Source organism: Oncorhynchus clarkii, chromosome 1 (genome assembly GCF_045791955.1).
Source record: "Oncorhynchus clarkii lewisi isolate Uvic-CL-2024 chromosome 1, UVic_Ocla_1.0, whole genome shotgun sequence".
Taxonomy (NCBI): domain Eukaryota; kingdom Metazoa; phylum Chordata; class Actinopteri; order Salmoniformes; family Salmonidae; genus Oncorhynchus; species Oncorhynchus clarkii.
Window position 1 is genome coordinate 27,135,710 of NC_092147.1, and position 20,287 is coordinate 27,155,996.

The 20,287-nt window shown below is 40.8% G+C and overlaps 1 protein-coding gene across 5 annotated transcripts in view; it reads right to left on the reverse strand.

Annotated features, from left to right (window-relative positions):
* LOC139399159 (ran-binding protein 10) overlaps positions 1-20,287 on the reverse strand; it is a 32,803-nt gene that overhangs the window by 10,450 nt on the left and 2,066 nt on the right. For 4 of the 5 annotated variants that reach the window (XM_071144840.1, XM_071144707.1, XM_071144774.1 and 1 more), the window contains exons 2-3: positions 2,021-2,132; positions 1,714-1,766 (exon numbers count right to left, since the gene is read on the reverse strand). In XM_071144840.1, the coding sequence (XP_071000941.1) occupies positions 1,714-1,766; positions 2,021-2,132 (165 nt within the window). Of the gene's footprint in view, positions 1-1,713; positions 1,767-2,020; positions 2,133-18,560; positions 19,995-20,287 lie in introns of those variants that run through there. The other variant, XM_071144896.1, reaches the window with a different exon arrangement.

Below are 20,287 nucleotides of genomic sequence, written 5' to 3' on the forward strand. Positions count from 1 at the left end.
GTAACAGAGATACATTTGAAGCACTCAGAGCTGGGAGAGAATAAACAGCAGTTGTAGTCAGCAAGAGCATGTAGAATTGGCTGGATGAGTCCAAAGCATTCCAAAGGCCTCCGGCGCCATGGAGAATCCAATAGGCAGGTGACACAGCCTGAGGCAGGGTTCATATTATTGGTCAGAGCAGCATGGAGGAATGATCTAATAGGCAGGGAATTGCATCAGTGCACAAGGGAAAACATACTGTAGCTCCCCATGTGCCAAAGTTAGCCCCTCGGCAGCAATATGCCAACCCTCTTCCAACCCGTCTTGTGTCCCAAGCAGCCACTGTACCAATCAGTAACATCTTCACGCGCATGAGGGTGGGGGAAAGGGCGAGAGAGAATTTGATGGAATTATGCAAGAATTTATTAAATCTACATGTACTTTCTGCTTAACCCCCATTGTCTGTTCAACTGGTGATGAAAGAAAGAGTGTTTGATTAACTAATTACTGCTGAGCAGTGGGCCAGGCCAGTCCAGGGTGCAGATGGCCCTGTATTCATGCAGTGATACCGCTCACATCTCCGCTCTGTGTTTGGTGGCAAAAACATTCATCTACTAGCCTGTTTGGTTACATTCAATCCAATCTCATCAGGCCTTGGCATGAGTTGTTGCTTGGATGGGTTCATTCACTGTATCAGTGTGCTGCAGACCAATTTGTTATATGTTCTGACCATTCAAGAGTAGGCTTATATGTAACTCTATTGTAGAATTTATGGTTGAGGAAAATTCCATTTGGGCCCAGACTGTATACTGTATTGAAGATGAGATGTCCTTAAGCGGATTTCTTGAAATTAAATGGTCAACAATTACTTGTTAATTTCTCCCTTCCTCTTCAATGAATGTGAGCCAGCCACCCTGCCTGTGGCAGCTCCACTATCACCTGACCTTCATACATACACTGAAAGCTTTTATGTGGAGGAAAAAAGGTACTTGCTGGTATTTCACATGTTACATTTCATCCTCTCATTACTAATGGCTGAGCTCAAACAAGCCCATGCATGTTCTGGAACAGCCAGACACTCTGGGAGACATCACTACACATGGTTTCACTGTGACATGGAATCTAAATCCATCCAGGCACTCCAGAGGAAAGATGGTCAATCTGGAAACATAAATCTGGATGTAGATTACCATGGCACTCTAAAACGTAGCACACCACATGCAAAAGATTAACACCTTAAAACTGTGCCCCTCGAATAGTAAAAACTGAACCATATGATGTGTTAAAAAAAAAAAACATCTAGAATCACATCGGTCACTGCTGCAGTGATGGTGTGAGGAGATCCATCTGAAGATAACACTGTTTGGGTTCATTTTAGAGTTGTAGTTGTAGTTGTAGTAGTAGTAGTAGTAGTAGTAGTAGTAGTAGTAGTAGTAGTAGTAGTACACAATCTATTACAGTCGCACAACCAAAGCACACACTGACTATTACCCCTTGTCCTTCAATCCTAAACCAATCCAGCAGAGATTATAGGCAGGGCAGGGTTCTTGCTGTGAACCCTCTGACCTCCAAAACCCACACTCATCCCATACTGACTCACAGCCTTCCCTTCTGCCATCGCTCTACCTTCCCTTCTGCCATCGCTCTACCTTCCCTTCTGCCATCGCTCTACCTTCCCTTCTGCCATCGCTCTACCTTCCCTTCTGCCATCGCTCTACCTTCCCTCATACTCACCAGGCAGTCTGTTCATGTTGACCCCCTGGGCAGACAGACCAATCCCCATGTACCTGGAGACAACAACAGAAGGTGAAAGGTCAGAGACATCATTAGCTTAGACAACATGAGTCAGTCTGATATGGGTCAATAGCTGGACTGATTAATCCTTTCAGACCCAAAGTGACTTTCCTTTATTTACTACTCTTTAGTTTCTCTACACGTTGCTCAACATGCCATTTTCCACTGCAGAAATAGAGATAGGCCTACAGTAATAGCTAACATGAGTAAACAGATCGTGGGGTACTAACTATCAGCAAATACGTACCCATCCCTGCCCTTGCTGACAATCTTCACTTCAAAGTAGTAGATCCCACAGGCGGCTGGTATGGGATGAGTGGCACGCACAGACGCGGCATCCTTATGGTTCTTCCCATGGCCTACAGAAGGAGCAAAATGTTGTGTTGGAGTCAGTACAATACACCAAACATCCCACAACTCTGTCAATCTGAAAAGGTTGAGGCTTCTCTCCCCATGGACCCTGAAAAGCCTCAATCTGTACGAATTACGAAACTATTTCAAACCTCAATCATTTCCCTGTCAATCCTACCTCTATTTACAATAATATTCATGCAAATTCATACTTAAATCCTGTGACATGAAATCTTAGAGCGCTTCCAAGTACCCTCCATAGCTGTATACATGAATGCCAAACTAGTCAGAAACATGGAGTTCACTTAGCCTGGAACACTCTGGCAGCAAAGTAATGTCAGGGTCAGTATAGTGAGGCTGTCACAGTCTCGCCATTCCATCCAGCTCATAATTGTGACAGCTCCCAGGAGTAGCCTAGAGAGCTTACACAACCCCTGTGTATGTGTGTGTGTGTGTGTGTGTGTTAGACTGTAAGCTATCCCTTTTTGCTGGTTGATAAAACAACACTTAAAGGCCAGTCACAGTGCTGCTGTGAAGTACACTACATGACCAAAAGTATGTGGACACCTGCTCATCAAATATCGCAATCCAAAATCATGGGCATTAATATGAAATAGGTTCCCCCTTTTGCTGCAACAGCCTCCACTCTTCTGGGAAGGCTTCCCACTAGATGTTGGGACATTGCTGGGGGGACTTGCTTCCGTTCAGCCACAAAAGCATTAGTAAGGTTGGGCCCTGATGTTGGGAAATTAGGTCTGGCTCGCAGTTGACGTTCCAATTCATCCCGAAGATGTTTGAAGGGGTTGAGGTCAGGGTTCTGTGCAGGCCAGTCAAGTTCTTCCACACCGATCTCAATGTATCATTTCTGTATGGACCTCGCTTTGTGCACGGGGGCATTATGCTGAAACCCGGAAAGGGCCCTCCCCACTGTTGCCACAAAGTCGGAAGCACAGAATTGTTTAGAATGTCATTGTATGCTGTAGCGTTAAGATTTCCCTTCACTGGGACTAAGGGGCCTAGCCCGAATCATGAACACAGCCCCAGACCATTATTCCCTCAACCATCAAACTTTACAGTTGGCACTATGCTTTGGGGCAGGTAACGTTCTCCTGGCATCCGCCAAACCCAGATTCGTATGTCAGACTGCCAGATGGTGAAGCGTGATTAATCACTACAGAAAACACGTTTCCACTGCTCCAAAGGTGGCGAGCTTTACACCACTCCAGCCGACGCTTGGCATTGCGCATGGTGATTTTAGGCTTGTGTGCGGCTGCTTGGCCACGGAAACCCATGTCATTAAGTTCTGATGAGAAGTTATTGTGCTGACGTTGCTTCCAGAGGCAGTTTGGAACTTGGTAGTGAGTGTTGCAACCGAGGACAGACGTTTTTTTGCACTGTGCTTCAGCACTCGGCGGGCCCGTTCTGTGAGCTTGTGTGGCCAACCACTTCGCGGCTGAGCCATTGTTGCTCCTAGAGGTTTCCACTTCACAATAACAGCACCTACAGTTGACCAGGGCAGCTCTACCAGGGCAGAAATTTGACGAACTGACTTGTTGGAAAGGTGGCATCCGATGACAGTACCACATTGAAAGTCACAGCTCTTCGGTAAGGCCATTCTACTGGCAATGTTTGTGTAAGGAGATTTCATGGCTGTGTGCTCAAATTTTATACACCTGTCAGCAACGGGTGTGGCTGAAATAGCTTATCCACTCATTTGAAGGGGTGTCCACATACACTATATATACAAAATTATCTGTGGACCATGCCACACAGAACATGTCTATCTATGTAAGAGGAGCTGTGCCTCTATACTGTATCTGTCTGTAACGCACGGCCATCTTCATTGCCATATTGTACAAATCCACTAATCAACCAGTCATGCATTACCACAGTCATTACAACTAATAGAGAAGCAGTGTATTTATAATCACTTTTCATTTCCGCAGCAACATTAATCACTTCTATTTTTAGCCTTTCCATGAGGGCAATTCCACGGTAACAGAATTACGCTGAGACTCAGATTTTTCACTTCAACATGTATGCCAAACAAAAAACAATAATTTCAAAGTTAATTAAACCATACATGCAACTCTATGAACAAGGACTACTTTGAACAATTTACACAGAAAAACAAAAGAACTGTGCAGATGCAAAGTTTGGTAACAGAATTGCGTTAAAATCTCCCTCAGTTTTTAATGCAACCATGTTTTCCAAAACCTCTTAAATATCTGCTCCGAATTAAGATTCAAATACGTCTGCATAAATAATGGGGTGTCAGATACGACATAACACCTTCAGTTAAAAAAATCTGTTTTGGTTATTGAACTGTAGTAAGTGAAGTGGATTTACACCCGGTAACAGAATTTGGGTAACGGAATTCCTTAATGGGTCCCTGATCTGTACTACACAGCAATGCATAACTATGAATATGACTGTCATTGTATTCATTGTGACGTATCTTGAATAGGTAAACAAAGCTCGAAATATACAATATCATCCTTTGCATATACGAGTATTATTCTACATACTGGCTTTTATTCTAAAGAGCTCCGCAAGACCAAATCTGGTTGGTCTGGACCAGACAAAATCTGAACCAATCATAGAGGTCTATATTTCAAAAGTTTGGACATCACAGTAGAGTTCAGTACAATATATTATACTTTACTGTTCTTGACTGTGCTGTACTCTACAGTGCTTCACTGTACTTTGCTGTCCAAACTTGTAAAACATAGACATCTATGATTGGTTCAGATTTGGTCCAGTCACCAATATGGAACGTCTATGGACGTTGAAATCAAGGCCGGTCCAGCTCAAAAAACAATGTCAATCAAGGCCAGGTTGGACTGACCAAATTTCAACCACTTTCAACATGGATGTCCAATTTTGGTCGTTGTTCAGTGGGTGCAGCTCATGGGTAGGTGTCAGTAAGAGTCGGGAGAGGTAACATTAACTGGAGAGAGACAAGATAGTGAGAGGCAGGGGTTGTCCAGACTTTTCACACTCTCGTTTCAACCACCAGACAACAGAAAGAGAAGAAAACAGTTATGAGCTGAACATCACAGTATGCCAATGGAAGGGAAGACAATTGAGGGGACCCAACTGTGGTTTGGTAACAGAATTAAGCATTTTAAATCACTTAATAATCATTAAACTAATTAGTAGGTATAGCTTTACTTGTTACTTATGTGAACTTTCATTGTCCTCCCTCCTCATGAAATTAGAAGCACAGGGCAATATTTCTTAAACAAGGCAGAGAAATATCTCCAAAACGAAATATAAGTGTTGATATTAATTGGCAGGAGTCTTTACTTCAACATTATTGTGTTTTGATTAATTTACTTTTTCTGGTAAAATCTACTTTACCTTGTCACAACACGATTGGCTCAAACGTATTAAGGAAAGAAATTCCACAAAATAACTTTTAACAAGACACCTGTTAATCGAAATGCATTCCAGGTGACTACCTAGTGAAGCTGGTTGAGAGAATGCCAAGAGTGTGTAAAGCAGTCATCGAGGCAAAGGGTGGCTACTTTGAAGACTAAAATATATTTTGATGTGTTACTTTTTATATACTTTTTTGGTTACTACATGAATCGATGTGTTATTTCATATCTTTGATGTATTAACTATTATTATACAATGTAGAAAAAAGTAAAAAATAAAGAAAAACCCTTGAATTAGTAGGTGTCCAAACTTTTGACAGGTACTGTATGTTGTCTAAGACCCCAGTTCCATCTGTTAGAGCAGAAATCCAATCCATTACTCATGTAAAATGTTTAAGATGAAAACAGTTGAAAAATGTATCTATGCCTTCATTTCCCAGAAGTATAGACTCTTAGCTTTCATTTGACAACCAATTTGATATGCTCCTATGAACTTCACATGTTGGTGCTCATGGGTCCTTCTAGATGGAAATGACCATAACCAAAGCTCAGCAGGCTCACTCTATGACCAGACAAACACCCATAATAAATACAACACATGCACATACTTGCGTCTATAAATATCTCCAACTCGCAGTCACACCACCACCTCAGCATACAGCACTCATCAGCTCAGCAGTGCCACAGTCCTGGGAGTGAGGCTCCCTCGCTGTCTCTGTCAATCTCACTCACTCACACACACACTTGCCATTGATTGTTATTTGTGTTATGTTTCTATTAAAAAAAAACATTTCAAATCAAATTGGATTTTTCACATACACAAGGTTTAGTAGATGTTATTGCGGGTGTTGCGAAATGCTTTGGTTTCTAGCTCCAACAGTGCAGTTTTCTCTAACAATACACACAACCTAAAAGTAAAATAATGGAATATATAGATGTTATGATGAGCAATGTCAGAATGGCATTGCCTAAAATACAGTAGAATAGAATACAGTATATACATATGAGATGAGTAAAACAGTATGGCCACTTAAACATTTTTTTTACAGTCTATGTATATGGGACAGCACCTCTAAGGTGCAGGGTTACGTAACCGGGTGAAACCCGCCTAGTGATGGCTGTTTAACAGTCTGATGGCCTTGAGATAAGCTGTTTTTCAGACTCTCAGTCCCAGCTTTGATGCACCTGTACTGACCTCGCCATCTGGATGATAGCGGGGTGAATAGGCAGTGGCTCGGGTGGTTGTTGTCCTTGTTGAATCTTTTGGGCCTTTCTGTGACATCGGGTGCTGTAAATGTCCTGGAGGGCAAGTAGTTTGCCCCCAGTGAAGCGTTGGGCAGACCGCGCCACACTCTGGAGAGCCTTGTGGTTGCAGGCGGTGCAGTTGCCGTACCAGGCGTTGATACAGCCAGACAAGACGCTCTCGATTGTCCATCTGTAAAAGTTTGTGAGGGTTTTAGACGCTAAGCCAAATTTCTTCAGCCTCCTGAACTTAAAGTTTTCCAACTGCTCCACTGTTGTCCCGTCGATGTGGATAGGGACGTGCTCCCTCTGCTGTTTCCTGAAGTCCACGATCAGCTCCTTTGTTATTTCGATATTGAGTGAGAGGTTATTTTCCTGGCACCACACTCCCAGGGGCCTCACCTCCCGTCATTGTTGGTAATCGGGCCTACTACCGTTGTGTTGTTGAGTTGGAGGCGTGCATGGTCATGCAGTCATGGGTGAACAGGGAGTATAGGAGGGTGCTGAGCACCCTTGAGGGGCCCGTGTTGAAGATCAGCGAAGTGGAGATGTTGTTTCCTACCTTCACCACCTGGGGGCGGCCTGTCAGGAAGTCCAGGACCCAGTTGCACAGGACGGGGTTAAGACCCAGGTACTATGGTGTTGAATGCTGAGCTATAGTCAATGAACAGCATTCTTACATAGATATTCCTCTTGTACAGATGTGATAGGGCAGTATGCAGTGTGATGGCATCGTCTGTGGATCTATTGGGGCAGTAAGCAAATTGAAGTGGGTCTAGGGTGTTAGGTGATATGATCCAGAACTAGCCTCAAAGCACTTCATGATGACAGAAGTGAGTGCTACGAGGTGATAGTCATTTAGTTCAGTTACCTTTGCTTTCCTGGGTACAAGAACAATGGTGGACATCTTGAAGCAAGTGGGGACAGCAGACTGGAATAGGGAGAGATTGAATATGTCTGTAAACACTCCAGCCAGCTGATCTGTGCATGCTCTGAGGACGCGGCTAGGGATGCCATCTGGGCCGGCAGCCTAGCGAAGCTTGATTGCTTAGAGGGAATAGCTAAACTGTTTGTATTCGGCCATATTCCCAGTCGCCACAGTTAAATGCGGTGGTTCACGCTTTCACTTTTACACGAATGCTGCCATCTATTCACGGATTCTGGTTAAGAGGGATTTTAATAGTCACAGTGGGTACAACATCTCCTATACACTTCCTGATCAACTCAGTCACCGTATCCGTGTATTCGTCTATGTTATTCTAAGAGGCTATCTGGAACATATCCCAGTCCGCGTGATCAAAACAATCTTGAAGCACGGATTCTTAGCACAAGTACTTCCTGTTTGAGTTTCTGCCTATAGGAAGGGAGGAGCAAAATGGAGTTGTGATCATATTTGCCTAAGGGAGGGCCTTGTAGGCATTTCGAAAAGCTGAGTAGCAGTGGTCTAATGTTTTCTCAGAGCGAGTGCTACAGTTAATGTGTTGGTAGAACCTCAAATTTGTGAAGTTCTTTGAGGGCCGTCGTGGTATCAGCTTGAGAATATACACGGCTGTAACTATAACCGAAGATATTTCTCTTGGGAGATAATACGATCAGCATTTGGTTGTGAAGAATTTTAGGTCAGGTGTTGTTACAATTACACCATGAGTGGTTAATCATGAAACATACACCCCCGCCTTTCTTCTTCCAAGAGAGTTCTTTATTCCTTTCTGCGTGATATACTGAGAACCCAGCTGGCTTTATGGACAGAGACAGTATATCCCAAGAGAGCCATGTTCCCGTGAAACAGAGTATGCTACAATCACTGATGTCTTTCCGGAAGGAGATTCTCACCCTGACCTCGTCTACTTTATTATCCAGAGACTGAATATTAGCGAGTAATATACTCTGAAGCTGTGGATGGTGTGCACGCCTCCTGAGTCGGACTAGAAGTAGACTCCGAATACCTCTTCTCCGCCGGTGGTATTTTGGATCAGCCTCTGGAATCAGTTCAATTGACCTGGGGGTACGATCAAAGGATCCAATTCGGGAAAGTCGTATTCCCGGTCATAATGCTGGTGAGTTACCACCGATATCCAAAAGTTATTTCCGGCTGTATGTAATAACACAACAAATATTCTGGGCTAATAATGTAAGAAATAACACACACAAAAAACAAAATACTGCAAAGGAGCTAGAAGCAGAGCTGCCCTATCTGTCGGCGCCATCTTGGATTTAGGCGAGAAAGAAGGGTGTTTTTTTTGCTGGCTATCCAACAAATCAGGAGAGGTAGCTTTTGGTTGAAATGTTGTGTAACAGTCATATAAATCTAAGTACTTGGTTACAAAATGTGTTGTTAGAGCACAACGCAAGCCTACTCAAACATTATAGGCTACATAGCTATTAAAATGTGCTCCATTTGGTTGCTTAGGGAAAAATATGATGTCCGTTTATAGAGCAAATCGTTTAGGTTTACTCTTCCATGTTTTTACTGGTTAGGCTATATTTGTTTTGATACCGCTGATGGACTCTGTTTCCAAGGCTTCCAGTCCAGAGTCAAAAGATCTCCCTCATGGTCAAGGCAGTGGTTACCAGAAAAATGTACAGCAGAACTACCCACGACAGACAAAAAAACATGCCTAAGGAAACTAATAAAAAAACAAATTAAATTATATAAATAAATATGCCAGTGTTAGCAAACACAACAACACAAATATGCCAGTGTTAGCAAACACAGGTTCACATAGAGAGACTGGGGGGAAACCACAATCTAGTGATGTCACACAATCCGGTGATGTCACCTCCGACTGAACATGCATGATTGGTTCTTCAGAAGACAATAAACCCTCTCTCTGTGCAAACATTGCAATCAGCTTAAAGGAATCACAGGGCATGGTTAAAGAGTCAGCCATGTGTCCTATGGGCTCTATAATTACCCAATAGCACATAAGACCTTGGCATGAAATAGAAACCCTTCAGAAAGCACATTCAGGCTAAATCACACAAAGAAGCAAGTACAAAGGCCAATCACTTACCATATGTGTCTATGGTACACTTATCTCATTCCTATACCACCACTTTATTAAACACACTGATGAATTACATACAACGCCTGTTCTGCCAGTCACATTCTGTTAAAGGTCCCCAAAGCACACATCCCCGGGTCGCTCCTCTTCTCAGTTCGCTGCAGCTAGCAACTGGAACGAACTGCAACAAACACTCAAACTGGAGAATTTTATCTCAATCTCTTCATTCAAAGACTCAATCATAGACACTCTTACTGACAGTTGTAGCTGCTTTGTGTGATGTATTGTTGTCTCTACTAGAGGTCGACCGATTGATTTTTCAACGCCGATACCGATTATTGGGGGCCCAAAAAAGCCGATACCGATTAATCTGCCAATTTTTAAAAATGTATTTGTAATAATGACAATTACAACAATACTGAATGAACACTTATTTTAACTTAATATAATACATCACTAAAATCAATTTAGCCTCAAATAAATAATGAAACATGTTCAATTAGGTTTAAATAATGCAAAAATAAAGGTGTTGGAGAAGAAAGTAAAAGCGCAATATGTGCCATGTAAGAAAGCCAACGTTTAAGTTCCTTGCTCAGAACATATGAAAGCTGGTGGTTCCTTCTAACATGAGTCTTCAATATTCCCAGGTAATACGTTTTATGTTGTAGTTATCATAGGACTATTACTCTCTATACCATTTGTATTTCATTAACCTTTGACTATTGGATGTTCTTATAGGCACTTTAGTATTGCCAGTGTAACAGTATAGCTTCCGTCCCTCTCCTCGCTCCTCCCTAGGCTCGAGCCAGGAACACAACGACAACAGCCACCCTCAAAGCAGCGTTACCCATGCAGAGCAAGGGGAACAACCACTCCAAGTCTCAGAGCGAGTGGCGTTTGAAACTCTATGAGAGCGCACCCCGCTAACTAGCTAGCCATTTCACATCGGTTACACCAGCCTAATCTCGGGAGTTGATAGGCTTGAAGTCATAAACAGCTGCTGGCAAACGCACAAAATTGCTGTTTGAATGAATGCTTACGAGCCTGCTGGTGCCTACCATCACTCAGTCAGACTGCTCTATCAAATCATAGACTTAGTTATAACATGATAACACACAAAAAACCTTCAATGTTATGTCATAATTACGTAGAATTCTGGCAAATTAGGCGGCCCAAACTGTTGCATATACCCCGACTCTGCGTGCAATGAACGCAAGAGAAGTGACACAATTTCACCTGGTTAATATTGCCTGCTAACCTGGATTTCTTTTAGCTAAATATGCAGGTTTAAAAATATATACTTCTGTGTATTGATTTTAAGAAAGGCATTGATGTTTATGGTTAGGTACACATTGGAGTAACGACAGTTATTTTTCACGAATATGCACCGCATCGATTATATGCAACGCAGGACACACTAGATAAACTAGTAATATCATCAACCAAGTGTAGTTAACTAGTGATTATGATTGATTGATTGTTTTTTATAAAGATAAGTTTAATGCTAGCTAGCAACTTACCTTGGCTTACTGCATTCGCGTAACAGGCAGTCTCCTCGTGGAGTGCAATGAGAGGCTGGTGGTTAGTGTTGACCTAGTTAACTGTAAGGTTGCAAGATTGAATCCCCCGAGCTGACAAAGTAAAAATATGTCGTTCTGCCCCTGAACGAGGTAGTTAACCCACTGTTCCTAGGCCGTCCTTGAAAATAAGAATGTGTTTTTAACTGACTTACCTAGTTAAATAAAGATTAAATAAAAGGTGTAAAAAATTTATTTAAAAAAAATTGGCCAAATCAGTGTCCAAAAATACCGATTTCCGATTGTTATGGAAACTTGAAATCGGCCCTAATCAATCGGCCATTCCGATTCATCGGTCGACCTCTAGTCTCTACCTTCTTGACCATTGTGCTGTTGACTGTGCCCAATAATGTTTGTACCATGTCTTGTGCTGCTACCATGTTGTGTTGCTACCATGCTGTGTTGTCATGTGTTGCTGCCTTGTTGTCTTAGGTTTCTCTTTATGTAGTGTCGTGTTGTCTCTTGTTGTGATGTGTGTTTTGTCCTATATTTATATTCTATTCTTTTTATCCCCGGCCTCCATCCCCGCAGGCCTTTTGGTAGGCCGTCATTGTAAATAATAATTTGTTATTAAATTACTTGCCTAGTTAAATAAAAGGTTAAATAAAAATAAATTAAATAAAAATCAGACAATCAAGTAGCCTAGGCTACCTGCTCTTTAGTTAAATCAGGCAAGCTGATGCTGTTTTCTAAAAACAAAATGACCAATGATGAGCAGAGTAGACTAAAGATAGTAGACTAAAGATGGCCCTACTTTAATCAACAATTGATAACTAGCTTAAAATGTATGCCTTTCTTGTTTTTGTCCATTGACTGGGAGATAAAACTGACCACAGAATTCTTACACAATGTAGGCTACATACAACTCTTTCATAGGGGGATTTTTTTTAAATGTGGTCGCATAAAACAAACTGAGGGAGATTACCGTAATTCTGTTACGAAACTTTGCATCTGTTTTTGTGACATGTTCTTTGTAAATTGTAGTCCTTAGGCATAGAATTTGGTGGTTTGTTAAACTTCAAAATCAAATGGATTTACATCTGGTAACGAAATTACGGAAATGGAATTACAACAGTACTATACAGAAATGCATAATTATAGATATGAATATGTTATTCTCTTCATAGTGCTGTATCCTGAATACACAAAAAGTATAAATATGCAATATCCTTTTTTCACACAAGTGCGTATTATTCTACACACTGGCCCCCAAACAAGAACGAATTTGGTTAGTCCGGACCAGACTAAATCTGAAACAAATCATAGATTACTATTTTTCACAAGTTTGGACATCACAGTAGAGCACAGTACAGTAGATACAGTATGTACAGTACAATAAAGTAAATTATACTGTACTCGTGTGCTCTACTGTACTGAACTCTACCTTTCATTACTTAACTGTACTGTTCTGTTCTGTTCTCGATTGTACTGTTCAAATTTGTGAGAAAAAACAAATAATTCACCCAAAACTAAATATAAGTGTTGATATTAGAGGTCGACCGATTAACCGGAATGGCCGATTAATTAGGGCTGATTTCAAGTTTTCATAACAATCAGAAATCGGTATTTTTGGGCGCCGATTTGCTGATGCTTTAAAAAAAAAAGGACCTTTATTTAACCAGGCAAGTCAGTTAAGAACACATTCTTATTTTCAATGACGGCCTAGGAATGGTGGGTTAACTGCCTTGTTCAGGGGCAGAACGACAGATTTTCACCTTGTCAGCTCGGGGGATCCAATCTTGCAACCTTACAATTAAATAGTCCAATGCAATAACGACCTGCCTCTCTTTCGTTGCACTCCACAAGGAGACTGACTGCCTGTTACGCGAATGCAGTAAGCCAAGGTAAGTTACTAGCTAGCATTAAACTTATCTTATAAAAACAATCAATCATAATCACAAGTTAAACTACACATGGTTGATGATATTACTAGATATTATCTAGCGTGTCCTGTGTTGCATATAATCTGACTGAGCATACAAGTATCTAAGTATCTGACTGAGTGGTGGTAGGCAGAAGCAGGCGCGTAAACATTCATTCAAACAGCACTTTCATGCATTTTGCCAGCAGCTCTTCCTTGGGCGTCAAGCATTGCGCTGTTTATGACTTAAAGCCTATCAACTCCCGAGATGAGGCTGGTGTAACCGAAGTGAAATGGCTAGCTAGTTAGCGCGCGCTAATAGCGTTTCAAATGTCACACGCTCGGAGCCTTCTAGTAGTTGTTCCCCTTGCTCTGCATGAGTAACGCTGCTTCGATGGTTGCCGTTGTGTTGCTGGTTCGAACCCAGGGAGGAGCGAGGAGAGGGACGGAAGATACTGTTACACTGGCAATACTAAAGTGCCTATAAGAACATCTAATAGTCAAAGTTAATGAAATACAAATGGTATAGAGGGAAATAGTCCTATAATTCCTATAATAACTACAACCTAAAACTTCTTACCTGGGAATATTGAAGACTCATGTTAAAAGGAACCACCAGCTTTCATATGTTCTCATGTTCTGAGCAAGGAACTGAAACGTTAGCTTTCTTACATAGCACATATTGCACTTTTACTTTCCAACACTTTGTTTTTGCATTATTTAAACCAAATTGAACATGTTTCATTATTTACTTGAGGCTAAATTGATTTTATTGATGTATTATATGAAGTTAAAATAAGTGTTCATTCAGTATTGTTGTAATTGTCATTACTACAACATTTTTTTTTTTTACAAATTGTCCGATTAAATCGGTATTGGCTTTTTTGGTCCTCCAATAATTGGTATCGGCGTTGAAAAATCATAGTCGCTCGACCTCTAGTTGATATTAATTAGCTGGGGTCTTTACTGCAACAGTATTGTGTTTGGATTTTAAGACTGTTTCTGGTAGATGTTGTCTAAGACTTTTCCATCTGTTTGACCACAAATCAAAGCCTTTGCTTATTCCTAATTTTTAGGATGGAAAAATTGTTGGAAAACACACACACACACACACACACGTTGGAGTCATTAAAACTCATCTCTCAACCACTCCACAAATTTCTTGTTAAACTATAGTTTTGGCAAGTCGGTTACGACATACACTTTGTGCATGACAAGTAATTTTTACAACAATTGTTTTCAGACAGATTATTTCACTTATGATTCACTGTATCACAATTATAGTGGGTCAGAAGTTTACATACACTAAATTGACTGTGCCTTTAAACAGCTTTGAAAAATCCAGAAAATTATGTCATGGCTTTAGAAGCTTCTGATAGGCTAATTGACATCATTTGAGTCAATTGGAGGTGTACCTGTGGATTTATTTCAAGGCCTAGCTTCAAAATCAGTGCCTCTTTGCTTGACATGGGAAAATCAAAAGAAATCAGCTAAGAAAAAATTGTAGACCTCCACAGTCGGGTTCATCCTTGGGAGCAATGTCCAAATGCCTGAAGGTACCACGTTAATCTGTACAAACAATAGTATGCAAGTATAAACACCATGGGACCACGCAGCCATCATACCGTTCAGGAAGGAGATGAATTCTGTCTCCTAGAGATGAACGTACTTTGGTGCGAAAAGTGCAAATCAATCCCAGAAAAACATCAAAGGACCTTGTGAAGATTCTGGAGGAAACAAGTGCAAAATATCTATATCCACAGTAAAACGAGTACAATATCGACATAAACTAAAAGACGGCTCAGCAAGGAAGAAGCCAATGCTCCAATACCGCCATAAAAAAAGCCAGACTACGGTTTGCAACTGCACATGGGGACAAAGATCGTTGTTTTTGGAGTAATGTCCTCTGGTCTGATGAAACAAAAATAGAACTTTTTGGCCATAATGACCATCGATATGTTTGGAGGAAAAAGGGGGAGGCTTGCAAGCTGAAGAACACCATCCCAACCATGAAGCACGGGGGTGGCAGCGTCATGTTGTGGGGGTGCTTTGCTGCAGGAGGGACTGGTGCACTTCACAAAATAGATGGCATCATGAGGGTGGAAAATGATGAGATGTTGCTTCAATATATCCACAAGACATCAATCAGGAAGTTAAAGCTTGGTCGCAAATGGGTCTTCCAAATGGACAATGACCCCAAGCATACTTCCAAAGTTGTGGCAAAATGGCTTAAGGACAACAAAATCAAGGTATTGGAGTGGCCATCACAAAGCCCTGACCTCAATCCTATAGAAAATGTGTGGGCAGAACTGAAAAAGTGTGTGCGAGCAAGGAGGCCTACAAACCTGACTCAGTTACACCAGCTCAGTCAGGAGGAATGGGACAAAATTCACCCAACTTATTGTGGGAAGCTTGTGGAAAGCTACCCGAAACATTTGACCCAAGTTAAACAATTTAATGCTACCAAATACAAATTGAGTGTATGTAAACTTCTGACCTACTGGGAATGTGATGAATGAAATAAATCACTCTCTCTACTATTATTCTGACATTTCACATACTTAAAATAAACTGGTGATCCTAACTGACCTAAAAAAGGGCATTTTTACTAGGATTAAATGTCAGGAATTGTGAAAAACTGAGTTTAAATGTGTACGTAAGGTGTGCGTAAACTTGTGTATGTAAACTTCCGACTTCAACTGTACACACACACATATCTCACACACACGCCTTAATCTCTCAAAAATATAAGGGGAAAAAATAATTTGACAGGCATAACTTCACATTGGCTCTCATGGGTCCTTTTAGATATGTGGGAGTAACAAGCCTATAACTTTAGATGCCTTGAGAAACAACATAATTTCCCCACATCCGACTGTACTGTAGTCCCACAATCCCTTTACACGACCACCCATGTAAAACAGCCTAAATAACAAAACACAGCTTTTTTGAGCCACTATCAACTAATGGGATTTTACCAGTCACGAATTATCATGAAATCCTTATTACCTTCAAGACCAGACAAAAACAGACCAAAGCAGTGTACCTAGGCCTAAATCCAGCACCCCCACCACAGCCACCTAATGTGTGTCCAATCCCTTTAAGAGAATTGCACAAGTAGGCTACTCTTTCTGTAGATTCAAGAGGTAGGCCTATGTTAATACCGGGGCCTTACACCGACCTTACAATTGTCTCTCAATGAGGTGTGATTTTGTTTCCTTTATATTCAAATGTAAAATAGGAGGTGCTTCTATTTGTTCTGTTTTACTGCATGTACAAGTGGGTAACCTATATGAGTGAGAGGTGTGAAATGGAAAGTGGGGTCATGGCCAGGGATCAGCCATTATTGACCACAACCTTGGAGCAATTAGGGTTAAGTGCCTTGCTCAAGGGCAGATCAACAGAGTTTTACCCTTGTCGAGCACAGGGATTCAAACTAGCAACCATTCAGTTACTGGCCCAACGTGCTAACGGCTAGGCTAACTACAGAGACTGTGGACCTATAATAACTCAGTCTGATGATTCATAGCACTGTTGTGGGATTAGATTTGACAGTTGACTAAACATGTAGAATGATGTTAGACACTTTCTATGATTACACAACAAGCATTATCCCAGCTAACAATTCTAGGGAGAGAGAACATTTTTGTAATGTTACCTGTGATGTTTGAGTGTCCAGTTTTCTGAGGGTTAGGAGAATATTCCATCAACGTCGCAAACATACAATGGACAAAGTTACCATGTTCTTAGAATATATACAATATTAATGTTCTAGACACATTTCATGCAAGAATATTGCTGTGCATCAGTTGTCAGTACTTTGCCTGATGGTCCCAAAGAAACATTCTCCCTCCCAAAAACATTGTTCATCATTACACATCACACCTTGTTACTGTTGCCAAGCCCATTAAGGCCCTGATTGGTGAACCCCTGATCCATTCACAGCTCCTTTTGTCTGTTGACAAGGTCAGGGATACTCTCACACGCAGCGCTTTTAACATTAATGATTACACTATGCATGTTCATTTACACAGCAATAATAATTGAACATGTTTACAACTGAAATTTGAACTCAACCTCTTGGTTCATGGAATTCAGATCTTCCCGTTATGCCACCATGTCAGTGTCAGTTAATTTGACCATTCTCTCATCACTGATTTGATTGACTTATTTCTACAATTGAAGAGCTTTCTGTATAGTTGTCGAATGTTGGTGGGGCATGTTAACCTGGTTTTAATGATACTCCTGAATCACTATGATCAATAAAAGTGTATCTTGAGTGTACTTTTAACAGAGCTGAGATTTACAAAGTGCATTAACTATATTGCTTACACCTTTCAAGTCATTTCAGATCTACACAAGTGCCTAGGGAGGAGGGTTTAGAGTTTCTTCTGCACAAGGCGTAACTATACTTGCAAAATAAATACATGGCCTAGAGATATCCGTTATTGGTGCAGTGGTTAGAATGTTCGTCATTAGTGCTGGTGGCCTGGGTTCGAGACTTGCTCGGCGAGTCACCCTGATTTATTTGTGCCTCTGCGTTAGTGTTATAAAAGACAATATGTTCAGCATTGTATGCATTGATCAGACATTTATTGGATATTTTACAATAGACCATTGCCGAAATACTGATCAACATGAACACTCATTATAAATAAAGGTGAGAAATAAATGGTGAGAAATCATTTGACATTAAAAAAAGAGGAATTGAGCCATAAGCCTAATATTAGGCACCTACAGTCTACAGGACACATTGATTCGTAAAATGTGTAACACTACACTCCCATCCTAAAGCGTGAAAAAACAACAATACAAAGTAACACAATGTGATATTGTTTCACGTAAAAGGGAATTACTTAGGCTTTAAGAAATACAAGTAACTACAGAGATTGATGGGGGAGGGGAGCGGGAGAGGAGGGGGACCCATGTATCCAGCTTCAATCAAGCAGGCTTCAGTAACCCCCAAGATTGAAGTTGGAGACAAATCCAGCTATGGCCACATCCTCGTCAGGCCTTTCACACGGGGCAGACAGAGGTCCTGGGATGGACAGCTTGCACAGCTTCCCCACATACGGCGCTGGATCATGGGTGACCTCGTTGAAGAGGAGATCCAGGAGCCTGTCTACGTAGCCTGTAATGTTTTTGAAAAGGGAAATGTTTAATTTCCTTTTATTTACTGTTCTGCGTTAATGCTATCAATTCATTGATGTAGTGATCTACTCATTCTAGTTTTTGAAGTACTCAATTTGAAATATGCAATATTTGGTCATGAACTGTTTTGTGAAACTTTTCAATGTTTGTATTTGGAATTTTTGTGTGCCTGAAATGCTCAATTGATGCAGATTTGAAATGAATAACTATGACTTACAGTATGTTGGGTCTGTCTTCACAGCATATCCCCCCTTCTTTGCCTTGGGAAAGCTGATTTTGTATCACAGCATTCCTGCTGTGGTGGTTGCCTGGGAAGCTGTGCATACTAGAGGTCGACCGATTAATCGGAATGGCCGATTAATTAGGGCCAATTTCAAGTTTCCATAACAATCGGAAATCGGTATTTTTGGACACCGATTTGGCCGTTTTTTAAAATATATATATTTTTTACACCTTTATCTAACTAGATAAGTCAGTTAAGAACACATTCTTATTTTCAATGACGGCCTAGGACAGAGGAGCCTATTAAAGAAGAAGTTACAGGTCTGTGAGAGCCAGAAATATTGCTTGTTTGTAGGTGACCAAATGCTTATTTTCCACCATAATTTGCAAATAAATTCATTAAAAATCCTACAATGTGATTTTCTGGATTTTTTCTCTCATTTTGTCTGTCATAGTTGAAGTGTACCTATGATGAAAATTACAGGCCTCTCTCATCTTTTTAAGTGGAAGAACTTGCACAATTGGTGGCTGACTAAATACTTTTTTGCCCCACTGTATATGAAATACAAATGGTATAGAGGGAAATAGTCCTATAATAACTACAACCTAAAACTTCTTAACTGGGAATATTGAAGACTCATGTTAAAAGGAACCACCAGCTTTCATATGTTCTCATGTTCTGAGCAAGGAACTTAAATGTTAGCTTTCTTACATGGCACATATTGCACTTTTACTTTCTTCTCCAACACTTTGGTTTTGCATTATTTAAACCAAATTGAACATGTTTCATTATTTATTGGAGGCTAAATTGATTTTATTGATGTATTATATTAAGTTAAAATAAGTGTTAATTCAGTATTGTTGTAATTTTCATTATTACAACTAAAGAATAATAATAAAATCGGCCGATTAAGCGGCATCAGCTTTTTTTTGGTCCTCCAATAATCGGTATCGGCGTTGAAAAATCATAATCGGTCGACCTCTCGTGCAGACAGAGTAAAATGTCTATCCTTCCAGCTTGATGATAGTGTAAAGACAAAAGGAGATGGAAAGTTAAATAATCCCCCCCCCAAAAATGATGATTAGCTCCAATGACACAAGCTACATCAACTGTAAGACAACAACCCACACAATGGAATGGTAAAATATGATTTTCAAGAGTAAATGACAAAATACTATATACACCACAACTCCTTTTGTGAACAATATTCCTTCGTGCCAGCTGTGTGCTGGCAGTTCTCTGACTTAATATAGGGGGCTTAGAGATGGAAGAACAAAAACCATATAGTGATTATCAGGTGTTACAGAAAATATACCGTTCACAAGTCAAAGAAGCCACAGTTGCATTATCTAATGCTAGCCCCGCGATCCCCCAAAATGTTGGCTACCGTATCAGACTTATTAAACTCTGATACTTACATTATGGTCAGCGCTTGCAAGATCCCCTGTCAATGATGGTACAGCATCCATCTTCAGGATTAGCATCCTGGCAAGACCCATCGAATGTTCTCATCAATTGATAAAGCAACTTTACTTGAAATGTGCACTGCGCACGCATGACATGATCGTAATTTTCGGTGGAGCCTGTCCACAACGAAATTAAAAGGTACATTTACACTATGGCATCCAGTCACAACAAACACAGTGTGCTTTTGCCGGCATGATGTAAGTGGTTTGCAAGCTAACAGTCACACCACAGATTAAAGGTTACCAGTATCTTTG